We start from the raw sequence: 15,300 nt of genomic DNA on the forward strand, positions 1-15,300 counted from the left end.
GTTGCCTACCTGCCCCTGTGGCCCCCTGCGCCCTTGCCTGCCCTACCCCCAGGCCTCCCTCGTCCCCCGCAGGTGCTGATGCCAAAAGGGCCCTTGGCTGGACCCGCCTAGGCAGCCACACTGTGCTGGCCCCACTCCCTGTCCAAGGGGCCAGCGATTGATCACTCTTAGGATAGGGTGCTCACTCCTTGCTGGGATGGTCCCTTCCCTGGGTGCTTCGGTCTCTTGGCAGTTCTCTCCTTCTCCTGAGCTCAGAGCTGCCGCTGGGCCTGTCTGACCATCTGGCAGGGGTGGGAAGGCAGACCCTGCCACAAGTCCTGGGGTTGCAGCTGTCCTTGCTAAGACGTTCCTAGGTGCGCTGCGTGTGGCACTGTTCTGAGAGTACCTGCAGAGAGACCTGGACTGGGAGCTCCACACGCCTCTGCCCTGTCCTGAGTTCCCATCCCTCTGGGCTTATCATCCTTGCCTGTGCTGAGCCATTTCCCCCCACAGTGCCCTGCGTCCTGGGGGATGAGGCACTCCTGGCAGCTCTGACGGCTGGGTTTCCTTTTATAACCAGGGGATCCCAACCATTTGCAGCATGGCAGTGTCTGCTCCCTGCTCGGTGCTGCAACAGAAATAAGCCCCTTTTCCTCACCTGGTGGAGAGACAGGGGCCCTCGGTGGCAGAACGCGGAGCAGGGCTATGCTGGGTATCTGTGTGGGAAGATACACCCGGTCACCCTCTCACAGTTGGCTTGTGGCTGTGCTTAGGTGGCAGGCCAGCTCTAGTGTTTGCAAGCCTTATGCTAATTCCACCTCCCCGCTGAGCTTAGCCTTGGCCAAGGCCACGCCTTACTTGGCCATTTACCAGCTCCTCTCTTGGGAGCAGATCGCCCCCTCCTGGCCACTGCGGCTCATCACCAGGCTGTGGTGAAGGTCCCTTGCAGGGAAGTCAGAGAACACCCTCTGGGTGTCCTGGGGGTCTGACTGGCTGATTGATGCACCTGGGTTCTGCCCTCTCAGGTTTCAAAAGCTTCTCCCTGACATCCGTGGAGCTGCAGATGCTGACCAATTCGTGTGTCAAACTTCAGACCGTGCACAGCATTCCACTGACCATCAACAAAGAAGGTGGGCTATCCTCCCAAGGGCTGCCGTCCCTTTCTGCTGTCAGCACTGTCTTTGGGACCATGGGTTTCTTGAAGGAATGTGTGTGCTGCTTAGGGCCTGTCAGCCTCTCCCAGGAGTGGATGGGACAGGTCAGGGGTGGTCTTTCCCCAGCTGCTGGATGGCTGAGGAGACCCATGACTTTGTTCCTGGTCACACAACACATCTCAGACCCTCTCTGTGCTCCGGGTCTGGTCCCACTCCCCTGGCCTCCCAACTCTCTGCTTCCTGCCCACACCTTTGGTCATGCTGCATTTTGCGTTCACTCGCGCACACACTTGTGTCTGCTCATCCCCACTCACAGGTGTATGCTTGTGCACATGCATGCACACGCACGACATCTGTGTCACATGCCACCCGCCCCTTTCCTGTCCTGGGAACCTGACCACGTTTCACCTCAGTCACCGGCCTGCCATGTTGTAAACCACCTCAGAACCTAAGGTCTCTGAGACAGAGGATGCAGTGGATTGTTTTTCTGGCTTGTGACATCACCTGGCCCTGTGCCGAGCAGATGGCAGCTACGTGGTGCTCCCCTGGAGGGTTGATTTTGAAGCAGAGCCTGTCACTTGCCGACCTCTCTCAGGAGAACATGTGCTCACCCCTTTGCTCTCTTGCACAGATGATGAATCTCCAGGGCTGTACGGATTCCTGAACGTCATCGTCCACTCCGCCACTGGCTTTAAGCAGAGTTCAAGTAAGTGCTTGGTTTGGGGAGGAAGGTGTCAGGGCACCGAGCTGGAGGCTGTGAGGAACCAGGGTCGTGACTCAGATTATCATCGGATGCCTTGGACTCTTAACCCTGTGAGGTCCTGTGCGGGGTGACACCTGGAGCGGACTGTTGCCTGTCTCTGGTCTCTAGACCAGATGTGCGAGCTGCTGAGCTGCTCCCTGCAGGCAGGTCTTATAATTACAGGCACTGGCGTCTGCTACAGACAGGAAAATACAGCCTGGGTTCCAAGCTGTGGGCAGCAGCACCTTGACCCCGACAGCAGCGTAGATTTGGCTGCTGACAGCTAAATGGATACCCTTTTCCTCCCACCCCTCCGAGGCAGGGAGCACCTTGCAGGTGCTTAAGCTGTCAGAGCAGTGGGGGCTGCTTGCGTTTCAGTCCAGGGCAGCACATGCTGCACCCCTCAGCATGCCACCTCCACGCGAGCCCTCAGGCCCCTTGTAGGAGGACGCAGGACGGGCACTGTGCTGACCTTTCCCACCGATGCCGCAAAGCTGAACGAGAACTCACCGACAAGCCACAGCCTAGGAGACAGTATTTATAAACCATATATATGTGCGTGTGTGTGTATATATGTGTGTGTGTATACACATGATATGGGACTTGTAATCAGAGAATATAGAGAACTTTCAGAAATCAGTGCAAAGGAGACAGCCCAGTTTTTAAAAATGAGCAAAAGATTTGAATACATTTCACCAAAGAAATACAGGTAGCTAATTAACATGTGAAAAGATGCTCATGGTTGTAGGGAAATGTAAATTAAAACCGCAATGAGATCCCACTTGATACCCGCCAGGATGGCAATAAGCAAAAAGGTGCACAGTGACAAATGTCGGTGGGGATGTGGAGAAATTGGAACGCTCAGGCACGCCGCTGGTGGGGACGTGAAATGGTTCAGCCATGCTGGAAGACAGTTTTACGGTTTCTTAAAAAGTCAAACACCCCCCTACTGTGTGATCTCGCAACCCTGCTTTTAAGTATTTAGAGAGATGAGGGCTTGTTCGCATAAAACACGCCATGGTCATCCACGTGACGGAGTGCGGCTCGGCAGCAGGGAGGCGCAGAGTACCGCTACGGGCAGCCACAGGGATGAACCTAAAAAGAATCATTCCTAACAAAAGACACCCGATTCAAAAGACTCCATGTCATATCATCCCATGTGTCTGAAACTTATAGAAAAGGTACAGTTTGCAGACAGAACGCCTGGTGAGGGTTTCCTGGGGCTCAGGGTGGGAAGAGATTTGACTGCAGTTGAGCCCAAGGGGACTTTTTGGGGGGAGGGCAGTAGTAGTGCTGTTTGGACAAGTGTTTAAATTTATTAAAAATCCTCGACCTTATAACAGGTGGATTATACAGTATGCCGATTATACCCCCATAAAGTCGTCACACAGACGTAATGATTCCCCTGGGTGCACCTGCCTCACGCCCCCTCACATAAATGCTGGTTTTTCAAGGGTTCCATCTGGGCCTTCACTGCATATACTCCCTCCTTCCTACGCCCAGGGACCTTTCCATCAGCAGCGCAGATGATGCCTGGCACCTGCCTCTCCATCCCCACTTTGTTCTCCTGGGCCCCCTCTGTTACCTTTCCATCTGTGTCCTCAGTGTCCCATGCTCTAAACTCCACATCCCCAAACTGAACGCATCACTTGGGACCCCAAACTTGTTCCTCTTCTTTTATGTCCTGCCCCAGTGAGAAGTGCCACCCTCCACCCGTGGCCAGGCCAGAAACCACCGTCTGGTTTACTGGCCATATCAGTAAAATGACATTCTCCATCAGTGGAGTTTCCTTGTCACCTCTGACCACCTGCCCCACCCTTCATCCAGACCTTGGCAGTGGCCTCCTCCCTGGACCTTACCTCTGCTCCTGCTGCACCCCACAATTCTCCTAGCACAGAGCTGTTTTCAGTGCCCTGCCCTGGCCTGCAGCACCCTTTGCTACCAATTTAGTTGGTAAACTCAAACTGTGCAGGTGGTAGGCACTTCCCCTGGCCCCACCCCTCTGTGTGCGTCCTCCCCCCTGGTGGTGATGGCACATTCACCTCTGCCCAGGTCACCAGCCATAGGGCTCTCTGCTCACATAGAGGCTTTAGGGCTTTGTCAAGGGACCAGGTGAACACATGTTCTAAGAGGTGCTGATTCAGTTGCACCATGGGTGGAACATTGCATGAGGTGCTGCGGCTCGTGCTGGCTGCTGGGGTGTTGTTTTATTTTAAAAAGAACCCTGGATGGCTCAGTTGGTTGGGCGTCTGCCTTCAGTTCAGGTCATGATTCTGGAGTCGTAGGATCGAGCCCCATGTCGGGCTCCCTGCAGCAGGGAGTCTGCTTCTCCCTCTCCTTCTCCCCCCACTCATGCTCTCTTCCTCTCACTCTCTCTCTCTCTCAAATAAATAAATAAAATCTTTTATTTTTTTTCTGATTTTGAAAATGTCGGGGAACAAGAATTCCTGTCCCCTTTAAGGGTTCTTTCAGCTGGACTAAGAATCAAATTGACGTGAGACCAACTAATAGGAGAAAATTCAGTGTAATAGCGTGCCCACGGGGAATCCACACGGACATGGAAATCACAGATCAGTCAGGCAAAATGAGGCATATGTGTCATTCCGAACTGAGGAGAAGGGGGCAGGGGTCTGGGACTTCAGAGGAGAGGAATGCACATCACAGGGCAATAAGAACAAAAGTTTGGGGGTGCCCCGGTGGCTCAGTTGGCTGAACATTTGCCAGGATCCCGGGATCAAGTCCCGCATCGGGCTCCTTGCTCAGCGGGGTCCCTGCTTCTCCCTTTGCCTGCCGCTCCCCCTGTTTGAGCGCTCGCTCGCTCACTCTCTCACAAATAAAATACAATATTAAAAAAAAAAAAAAGGAACAGCTGTTTGCCCGGCTGTACTGATGGGTCACTCAGATAACCTCTATCTCTGCTCATAACCCTTATTTTGAGAAAGCCCCCCCCCCCAATCTAGATTCTTCTGTATAGTTAAGGGAAGCATAGAAGTTTCTCTTCAGCTCATAGTCTTGATTGCCTTCAGCTCAGAATAATCTCCATGTCACAGTGGCCCGTCTTGGGGCAACCTGCCGTTGGCCCCCGACAAAAATAACCCCTGCTGTCATAGAAAATGTGGGTAATACGAAGAAGTGTGGTCAGCTTCCCTGTGTCACCCTTCCACAGATCTGTACTGTACCCTGGAGGTGGACTCCTTTGGTTATTTTGTGAATAAAGCCAAGACACGCGTTTACAGAGACACAGCGGAGCCCAACTGGAACGAGGTGAGGTACTGATTCCAGGCGCGGCTTGCGTGCTGGCGCTGGCCTGCCAGGATCTTGTCCTTGAGGAGAGTCTGAACGCCTCCCCGCCCCCGCCCCAAGGCTCCCTAGATGGCTCCACCCCCCCACCCCCACCCCCCACAGGCGCCACCGCCAGCATTCCACCAGCTTGCCAGGAATCTCCTGGGAGGAGAGAGGGGGGACTAGTCCAAGAGATTTTATCTCTGTGTTCCTGAGAATCCGACCCCCCCTCCCCGGTCACAAAGAAACAGCCTATTTTGCTGGAGAAGCATTTGGAAAACGAACTTAAAAGGGCTTTTTGTGCTGCCTTTGTTATGCTTACTGTTTACTTGGTAAGTTTCCATAGCTTTTCCTCGGAAGTTGGAATGAGCCCTGTGACCCTCTTGGTTTCTGGAAGCCTGAGGCTCTTTTTGCCAGCAGGGGCGGGGGTAGGCACCCTGTTTGCCTGTCCCGGGTGTTGGGTTTGTAGAGTTGGTGCTATTTTGGCCTTCATCTTGGAGAGCTGTTGTGTTCACTTGCTTGCTGTCTTGCCTTGAGCCTTGGGAGTACAGGAATGATTACAGAGTGGCCAATATTGATGAAGTCCCCAGATCCGTGAGAATGCCATTTCCCAGTTTCTGGAGCAGCTGTGGCTCTCAAAGGCCTCATGCTTAAAGATATGGGTGGGATCACACCACTCACCCCCCTGCAGAAGAAGCAGCTGAGTCCCACCTGGCTGCCTGGTCCACCTCAGTTCACGTGGCTCATGGGGCCACCCCCAGCTCTCCTTTCTTGGTGTCCACTGCTCTGATCATCAGACTCAATGCCTTGTAGGACGGCGAGCCTATAAGATTGCCCCGGCATGATAGCTCTGGGTGTCCCTGCACAAAGGGTGGTGGCTGCTGTGGCGAGGGAGCAGCACAGCCACATGGAGCCCCCAAAGGCTTTGCAGGGAGCAAGAGGGCTGGGACTGACAGGGGCAGTGAGGGAGGGGTGCTAGACTCAGCACAAAGGGTTCAGGTTGAGCCAGCGGTGGAGGCTCAAGGAACCAAGGCACGGAGGGTTCCGGACCAGTAGGTCACCTGGTGGCCAGCCTGGGTGTGCCACTGAATGGTCCGGGGGTGTTACATGTTCCTGGTACATGCGCCCTCCCCACCCCCATGCAGGCTCAGCAATCTCTCCTTTTCTCTTTTCCGTCACCCTCTTTCCATTTCCCCAGCACAAACCTGTGCCTGCAACAGCACTGGTGTGAAATGCAGAATTTACCGAAGATGCGCTGGGGTGATGGGGGAGAAGGCTAACTCCGCACATCCCACAGCAGGCAGCTCGAAAGCCCACAGGAGCAGTTCTTCCCTGTATCACCTCCCTGGGTCCTTTTTTTTTTTTTTTTCTTTTCAAATAGACTGATATTTTTAGAGCAGATTTAGGTCCACAGGTTTAGGTCCAGAGCAGAAAGAGACAGAGATTTCCCATATACCTGCTGTCCCCAAACACGCACAGCCCCCCCCACTAATCGGGGACCCTGCACTGACACATCACTATCACCCAAAGTCCATAGAGTGTCTGCATTCATAACCAGTACCCTTGAGCTTCTGATGCATGTGGCATGGGGACTGCCCTTTGACATATGGCTTAGGGAGTTCGAATTAGATGTTAGAGGCATTCAGAGCTTCCAGAAGCATCCAGACTGGGCCACAAAGGGGTGCTGACAGGGAACTGACCTCTGAGGGTCTTCATCGCAGGACTGAAGTGGAGAGGGTCTTGAGGCATGGGTCCTCCTGGGGCAGCAAGGAAGCCGTTGGACCTGTCTGCTCATGAGGGACTTTCCTTCTTTCTTGGGACTTCAGGAATTCGAGATCGAGCTGGAAGGCTCCCAGACCTTGAGGATACTGTGCTATGAAAAGTGTTACAACAAAACGAAAATCACCAAGGAGGATGGCGAGAGCACAGACAGGATCATGGGGAAGGGCCAGGTCCAGGTGAGGCCTCCACTCTCCTCTCCCCCTGCAGAGTCCCTCTGCGCCACCCCCTCCCATGTCTGACACACCCTTCTCTGGATGCTCCCAGTTCTTTCCCCAGTTGACCTTCTGGGACATGGAGATGGCCTGGCTCCAGGGGTTGGGGGCAGGTGCCCCTGGACTTGCAAGGGACCTTCACAGGTCCTTTCCTGCCCCTCTCTCTCTCTCCGAGTGTCTGTTATCCCCATCTTGTCCTCAAAGGAAGTTCAGTTCAGCTTGTTCTCACAGCAGGGGCCTCAGTTCCTCCATGGCACTGTGTTTCCTGTGGCCTCACCTGTGCAGTTCTGCGCCCCACGGGGGTGGTGGGGGGAGCCCTGATACCCATGTTCCTCATGGGCCTCTTACCAGACCCAGCCAGGCGGGTTCCTCCCTGCCCTGCCCCTGGGGTGGGCACTGACTGCTCCCGCTCCTCTCCAACCCTCAGATCCTCGGGGAAAGCCTCCAGCAGGAGGGGGCTGGGCCTTCCAGTCCGTTGGAGAAGGGGGCTCTCCACAAAGCCCCACCTCCCTTCCCTGAGGGCAGGAAGTAAAATCCTTTGGTGCTGAAATACTAAGCAGCAGGGATGAAGGAGAGGGAGGGTGACTCATCCCTGAGTAATTTCCTCTTCTTGCGGAGGGTTGGGGCAGGGCACATGCTCATCCTTCAGAGGGGCAAGTCCTCAGTTAGCGGGGGCTCTAGGCCCCCCTCTCTGTTTCAAAGCCAGGTTCTCAGGTTCTGGTTCCCCAGGTTTTCATGTGTCTGTTTTCCCACCCTGGAAGCCTATTAGGGAATTCAGTGGTTCAGGGCCTCCAGGGACCCCCTCCCACCCTGTACCTTGAGACCAGGTCTAAAAGCAAAAATGCTCCTCTGACTGCCTTATACCTGCCCCCCCCCACCTACCTGCCAGCAGACACCACCCCATACCCCATACCTTCCCAGGAGAGCAGGCCCAGGGCCTTAGGTGCCCCCACAGACAGGACCTGGGGCTGGATTCTACTGAGGTCAGGGGTAGCACCAGCCTGGGGCAACACTCCAGCGAGCCCACTAAAGTTTGGGGTGCACATTGGGGATCAGTGGGGCAGCCTTGCCTGGCATAGGGAAAGCAGGAATCTTGACCCCTCTCTCAGATGGTGTAACTGGGGCACAGGGGGTTCCAACCAGACCAGGTTCGGCTACTCGCCGCTGATAAAATCCAGAGGCAGAGAGATGAGAGGTGGTGAGACAAGAAAAGGATTTACTCCAGTGCCAAAAATACTTGCAGGTTTACAGAAGGAAAGTGTGGGACAGGGGTAGATGGGGGTCTGCAGGTGGGCAGTGAAGGTCGTGTGGAGCAGTGTCTTGGGGTCATCACGTGGGGTCTGCAGTCAGGACAGTCCTTACTGCTTGAGGGGGAGCTTCGGTTCTCTCACGGGATGCTTTGCCCGCAGGGTCTTTTCCCTGAGTTAAGAGATAAGCTGGAAAGAAGAACATAGTCAGTGAGGAAGTGCGGACTGAGGTCGAAGTGGAGGTGGTTGAAATCCTCTGTCAATGGGCATGGTCTTTGAGGGCCAGCCACTGGTCCAGGGCCACTCGGCAGATGTCCTGGGCGTGGGTCCTACCTGTGGCTTAGATGCTGAGGGAGAAGGGGATGGTTCCTCCTTGCTCCCCGTCAGCCTGATTTACCACTGAGCCAGTTAGTTGTAGGGGTCTTGGTAGCAAAGGGCTTCCGGGTGGAGGAAGCAGAAATGCCAGCCAGTGCTTTTCAGCTCTTCCACTTTTGGGGTCCTATCCAGGGATCTTTGACAGCCAGGTCCTTTCCCCAGCCAGAGTCACCCCCATGAGCTGGGCATGGGTCCCACCTTGACAGATGCGTGTGCCCACTACAAAGTTGGGGTGATAGGTGTGGCTGTGAGGGTGGCTCGCATGCCCAGTGCGGACACTCACCACTCTGCGGCTCATGTGCGCTGACTCCCCAGTGGCCTTGAGATCCCACCCTGTATTTCCACATCCATCCCCTTCACCTCCTTGGCTTGACAGAGAGCCCCATGGATTGAGTCAACCACATCGAGGGGCTCTTCTGCTCTTAAGGGACGCTAAGGTGTTTTCCAGATTTTGCTGTCTGTGAGCATGCTGGTGCTGGACATCTTGGAGGACCGACATGTTTTGGCACCTACTGGGCAACAGTCACAGCTCAGGCCCTTTGAGTTTTTGGGCTCTGGTCTGCTGCTCAACAACTAATGTGTCCCGCCTGCTCCCCCTCCCTTCCTTCTCCATGTTTGTGTCTGCCCCCAGCCCCGGCTTTCCTCCCGCACACCCACACCCTGACCCCCGCCTTGCAGAGAGCCCCAAGGCAAGCTGAGGGTGCACATGGACTGATGTCCAGCTCCTTTTTTCAGTCCATCACACAAGACTAAGGGAGGCTCCAATTCCATTGACCTTTGACGCGAATCGTCATATTCTCCAGTGCTAGAGTCCCGGGTGGTAAGATTTGAACCAGGGCCTCTGAGCACTGCCCCTGGATAATCGGGTGTCTCAGTGGCAAAGAGAAAAGAAAGGGTACTCATCCTCTTCCTTTATTGTATTGAGCCCTCTGTGAAAACCCTTTGCCATGATACTACTGGATATAAACAAAATATTCCTTTTAGAGCACAGCCGGTGCTCTCGGACACATGGGGGTGCCAGGTGAGCACCCTGCCCTGTCCTGGGGAAGAAGAGAGCATTGGGGTTGTGGGGGCCGGCTTGGGGCATCACTCCAAGCTCTGGCTGTTCTCTGCCCCTTTCTGCCCTCTGACCCGGTCTGCGTTTCCCTGTGCACACACTCTGAGGGGTGCTTCTCAGCAAACACTCTGCTTTCCTGATCCTTCTAGTAGGACAAGATAGGATAGGCATGGAGGACATGGACTCTGTTTAAAAAAAAAAAGTTGTACATGACCTTGTTAGAACATCAAGGTTGACTATATTAGCAGGATACAAGTATAGGGACCACTGCAGTGGGGTTTTGCAGCAGGGGAGAAAGATGGAGCCCAACTCTGAATATGACACGGAGAGAGGGAATTTATAGCCAAGGAGCTGGTGTGGGGGATCATCGGTTGAAAGTTACTAAAGGGAAACATTAGGGATAGGGGGGGATTCTGGCTAAACCAACCTAACGGGTTCCTTGTGGAAAGCAGGCCAGGGCAATCATACATCAACAAGGAGTGGTGAGGGGCAAGGAGTCGGGTCAGATGTTGAAGGTAATCATCTATCAAAGATATCGGGGTGGTTCTTGCTAAAATTGGGCTCTTGGGGACATTCCCAAGAACAAGATCTAGTTGGAAAACAGCTCAGAGGAGCCTGACTGGTGTGGCCAAAGGGAGACCCTTTGAGTGCGCCTCCTGTGAGCTGGGGCAAGTCATCACTGCCCAGATAAACATCTTCCCTCACGTGTAAACTGGGGCCAGGGGCCATGGAGCCGGGCGTGGGGGTCTTCAGTGGCCACTGCTGCTGTTATTACTCAGGTGTCGTCACTGTTGGTGGAGAAGGCGGGCTCTGGCTCCACCCCCTCATCCGTGTCTGCTTCCGTGGAAGAGCCGAGTGAGTGGGAAGCCTGGCTCCTGAGCCATCATTAGCCAGGAAGGAATCCCAGCATGACACAAGGTCCGTTTATGACTCACAGAGTAAGCAGTGGCTGGGCTGCCCCTGGAGACCCCCATTCCCGGTGGAGCTTGTTTATGAGCTGGCATCCCCAGGAGCAAGAAGGCAGGAAGTCAGAGGAGGAGGTTATGGCCCCCTGTGACCCCAGCTAGGCCTCTTTCTGCCTCCCCCAATGCTCCCAGACACTGTTTTCTGTGTGGGGCACACGTAGGGGAGGGCGTCCATGACTCTGGGGGTACAGCCTTCCTGAGTGGGGGCTTTTCCCAATAATATCAGGCCTCTGTAGAGCCCTGCCTGTCCTGTTGCTGGGGTCGGGGGGTGGGTGGGAATAGAATGGCCTTCCCCCGGCCCAAGTGCTTCCCCCCATATGTACATTAACTCATAAGTTGAGTGTAAAACCCTTCCTGTGAGGTGGGGAAGGTGCAGCGCCCCAGGAGTGTCTGAGGGGGGCCAGGGAGAAGTCCACAGCTGGCCAGGAGGGAGAAGCCAGGCAGGCCCCTCCAAGGGGCCAGGGGTGGAAATCAAGTCCCCAGCAAAGCTGCTCACACACCTGTCTGGGCAGAAGGTATCAGAGTCATCTGGGGAGCTAGGTCCCAACTTCCTGGGGCTGATGAGCTGATGGTGCAGGAACCATGGTCTAAGTCTCAGGTCTCGGCCCTTGCTCTTCAGATGACTGGCCAGATCCCTACTTCCCCTCCTAAATGGTGGAATCTCCATGAGATGAGGATGGAGGGCTCCCCCTCCCAAACCCAGGATGGGTGAGTTGGTTTGTTCAGAGTGTCAGGCCATACCAGACAGAAGGGCAGAAGGACATAGCGTATAAGAGGGATGCAGCCCTGGGGGCGCCGGCTGTCCAAGAAAGAGTCAGACTCACAAACCTGAGCCCTCGTGTGCAGACAGGTGCCCAGGGCCCCACTGAGAGTCGTCCCTGAGTCTCATCTCTGAGTCTGAGCAAGCAAAGCCATCCCTGCCCATCACCAGACACCAGGAGCCCACAGTGCCACCCTGGTGATCAAGGGCTTCCTGCATGCCGGGCGCCAGGACCCCGAGAACAAGAAGACATCTGCCCGTGTTTCACAGAGCAGAGGGTCCCAGGAAGGAAGGATGCTGCGGATGGGCCAAGAGCCAGAGCAGGCCATGACACAGTTATTTTGGGGGAGTCGGGACAGAGAAATCTTCACAGAGTTGGGGTCACTGGGTCACAGGGGAAGGATTTTCGCAGGCGGAGGTGTCAAACGTCCTGTGCTCTGAGTGGAGCAGGGGCTGATGGGGATGCACCTGTTGTGGCGGAGGTGGAGGGCTGGCCAAAGTAGCCCGAGTGGGGCTGCGGGGGTGGGAAGGGGGCCTGCAACCACTGCCCGAGCGCTCCGGCACATCCTAGGCCGGGGGCTGGGACCAGCATCCAGGGATGATCACCAGATTCACCAAAGCCCAGGGAAATTGGAGCTTCGCGGTTATTAGGAAGTCCGTCCTTCCATCTTTCCCTGCTGTCTTCTCCATTTGTGAATTTTCTGTGTTGCTAAACCCCCTCCACCCTGTTTCTTCTCAGTGATTAACTTTATATCAAATCCTAGAATTTTGTCTTCTTCCATTTCTTCTGATACTTTGCATGTCTAGCTGGGCTCACAAGTCATTCCAGTGGGATCATCAGAGTTGTTTGTTTTTTCTTTCTAACATTTTTTGTGGGTTTCGGATGAGATTGGGGCTTCAGGTTTCTGGTTTGACCCTTCTTTATTCGAAGCTGGTGCTTGGGGTGGCCATACATGGTTTCCCAGACTCTGCCGGCCTGGATTGCTTGCCTTATGCGTGGAAACCTGGTTGGATACAGACTGATAGGTCCAATTGTGCCCCCCTCCTAGGGGTGCCCTGACACCCATGCTCCAGCCCTCACCAAGACCTCACTGTGATGTCTACCCACTTGCGGGCAGTCTGCTCATTCAATGACCAGTTCTGTGGTACTTGTGTCCCAAAAGCCCACCGAAGTGCCCAATAGCACTGGAAGGAAGCTTAAGTGTCCATCAGCTGGTGGGTCCATAAACCAAGTGTGGTATATCCACATGGAGAAATATTATGCAGCTGTACCAGAGGAAGGACATTCAGATACACGCTACGTGGATGAACTGTGACATTGTACTGAGATAAGCCAGACACAAAAGGATGAGTGACGTAGGATTCCAGTTACAGGGGGGTACCTGGGACCAGTGAACTAGGGACTGAGTGTAGCACAGAGGTTCACAGGGGCTGGGAGGGGGCTGGGAATGGGAGTTACTGTTTCACGGGGACGTGTTTGGGATGAAGAAGTTTTGGGGGTAGTTGGTGGTGGTGATTGCACAACATTGGGGATGTACTTAATGCTACCGAACTGTGCACTTAAAAATGGTTAACTTTATGTTGTATATATTTTACCACCAGTTTTTAAAGAGTTAGCATGTCCACAGGGTGCAGGGATGGACACGGGAGCCCAGACTCAGCAATTAGTCCCCTTTGTGAAATCCCCCACCACCAAAGGGATAGTCAGCCCCTCGGCCGTGCGGCGTGGTGGGGAAGCCTCCTTCGGGAACTTCTCGCAGCCACCCCCCAGAGCCTCAGCACCCTCACCTGCAAGAGGGCAGGTGTCTGGCTCTCAGTAATCCCCAGTGACCAAATGCTCGCTCTGTGCCAGTAGGCGTTGTAATGCATGTGTATTAAAGATGCTTACGTTGTGTGTCCTATGTATACACGTCTGGGCACGGTGGTACCACAGCGAACGAAAGAGACAAAAGCCCTGTCCTTGGGGCTGGTACGGGAGGCAGACATCAACCAAAATAAGAATAAGGGCTGTGGTCAGACCGGAAGGAGACAGGGCTTGGGGAAGATGTGGTTTTCAGTCAGGCAGTTGGGGACAGCAGGTACTGTTACAAAGGTACCGAGAGATCCGTCCTTTCATCATGGGGATTATCTCAGGGCCATGCGTGTTCCATCCACACAGCCACTCACTGCGCCAGGGCGTCCTGTTGGGGGGAGGAAAGCCTTCCGGGGTGCCTGGGCGGGGTGGGGGGAGGTCGGGGGCGCTCAGAGATGAATGAGACGCAGCCCATGTTGCGGGTAGACGAGCAAGGGGAGAAACCCATGTCATCTCTGAAACTATCTTGGAGAGGTCCGAAGGGTCTCTTGTACGAGTAACATAAAATGAGTGATGATTGTGTTTCATAAACATATTAGGACGATTTTAGGCTCTGAAAGTTATGAACATATGAAAATACATGAGCAAATCCTTCTTGTACAGATTCCCCGGGATTTGCCCGGAAGAAGTGTACCTCTGTCACCGTGAAGAAAGTGTGGCCGTGTGGCCCTGGCCCTCCTTGCTCTGTGTGGTCCAGTTGGGACCCTATATCTTTGTTTCTTCAACTGGTATGCCATACAGTGCCTCCATCTGAAGTATACAATTCAGGCATTTGTAGTAAATTTACACAGTTGTATAACTCTCACCAACAATCCAATTTTAGAATATTTCCATTCCCCAAAACAGTTTCATCATTCCCATTTATAATCGCCCACTGTTCTTACCCCCAGACCCAGGCTGATCTGCTTTTTTGTTTACAGATTTTCCCATTCTGCATATTTCATATAAATGGGATCATTCTATATTATGTGGCCTTTTGTGACAGGCTTCTAACACTTAGCACGTTTGTGAGGGTCCCCCACATCACGGCAAGCGTCGGTCATGGCTGAATCATATTCCATCGTATATATTCATTCACCACGTTCTGTTTATCCACTCACCAGTTGATGGACACTTGGGTTTCCAGCTCGGGGTTGTTACGGTTAGCACTGCTATGAACGTGTCCACACAAGTCTTTGTGTGAATGGATGTTTTCATTCTTCCCATGTGGAGACCTGGGGGTGGAATTGCTGTGTCCGGCAGCCAAGTTTAGCTCTATGAGGAGCTGCCCTACTTTTTGAGAGTGGCTGCAGTATTTTATATCCCCAGCGGCAGTGTCTGAGGGCTCCTGTTTCTCCGCAGCCTCACCAGCACTTGTTATCATCTGTCTTTTTGATCTTAGATGTCCTGCGCGGTGTTCCTTTATCCATTTAAGTGGTGCTGGAGCTGGTGGGGATCAGAGAAGGGCAGCAAAGAATTACAGATGTGGACGTTAGAGCTCAGGAGAACAGATTATAGCAATAGGAGCAGAAGCAGGACACCAGATTACCCTCCTGGGGCGATTTCTCCAGGCGTCTCTCAAAAGACCCATTCCAGGGTGGAGGTTAGAGTGCACACATGTGAAGCCCTGCTGGGCCATCCTGGGCGGTGTTGGTGGGCACAGAGGGAACGGTCTTGCCTCCTTTGGACAGTTTAGTCCTGCCTCTCAGGCTAAAGACGCGCCTGGTCCTCAGCAAAGCCACCCAGGCCTATGGGGGCCACCATCCACCAGGCCCACCACCCACCATTGTTCCCCCACCTCGCCCAACCCCAGGGAGACAAGCTGGAAACCAGCCCTTCCTCCAGAGAACACTGGGGGTGAGCAGACACCCCCCCCCCCCCCCCCCCCCCCCCCCCCCCCCCCCCCCCCCCCCC

General features: G+C 54.3%; 1 protein-coding gene across 1 annotated transcript in view; it reads left to right on the plus strand.

Annotated features, from left to right (window-relative positions):
• BCR (BCR activator of RhoGEF and GTPase) overlaps positions 1-15,300 on the plus strand; it is a 119,310-nt gene that overhangs the window by 92,949 nt on the left and 11,061 nt on the right. The window contains exons 13-16 of the mRNA XM_008697519.2: positions 1,005-1,109; positions 1,765-1,839; positions 5,042-5,139; positions 6,984-7,115. Of these exons, the coding sequence (XP_008695741.2) occupies positions 1,005-1,109; positions 1,765-1,839; positions 5,042-5,139; positions 6,984-7,115 (410 nt within the window). The remainder of the gene's footprint in view (positions 1-1,004; positions 1,110-1,764; positions 1,840-5,041; positions 5,140-6,983; positions 7,116-15,300) is intronic.

The sequence above is a fragment of the Ursus maritimus genome, unplaced genomic scaffold, assembly GCF_017311325.1.
Source record: "Ursus maritimus isolate PB19 unplaced genomic scaffold, ASM1731132v1 scaffold_33, whole genome shotgun sequence".
In the NCBI taxonomy this organism is placed as follows: Eukaryota; Metazoa; Chordata; class Mammalia; order Carnivora; family Ursidae; genus Ursus; species Ursus maritimus.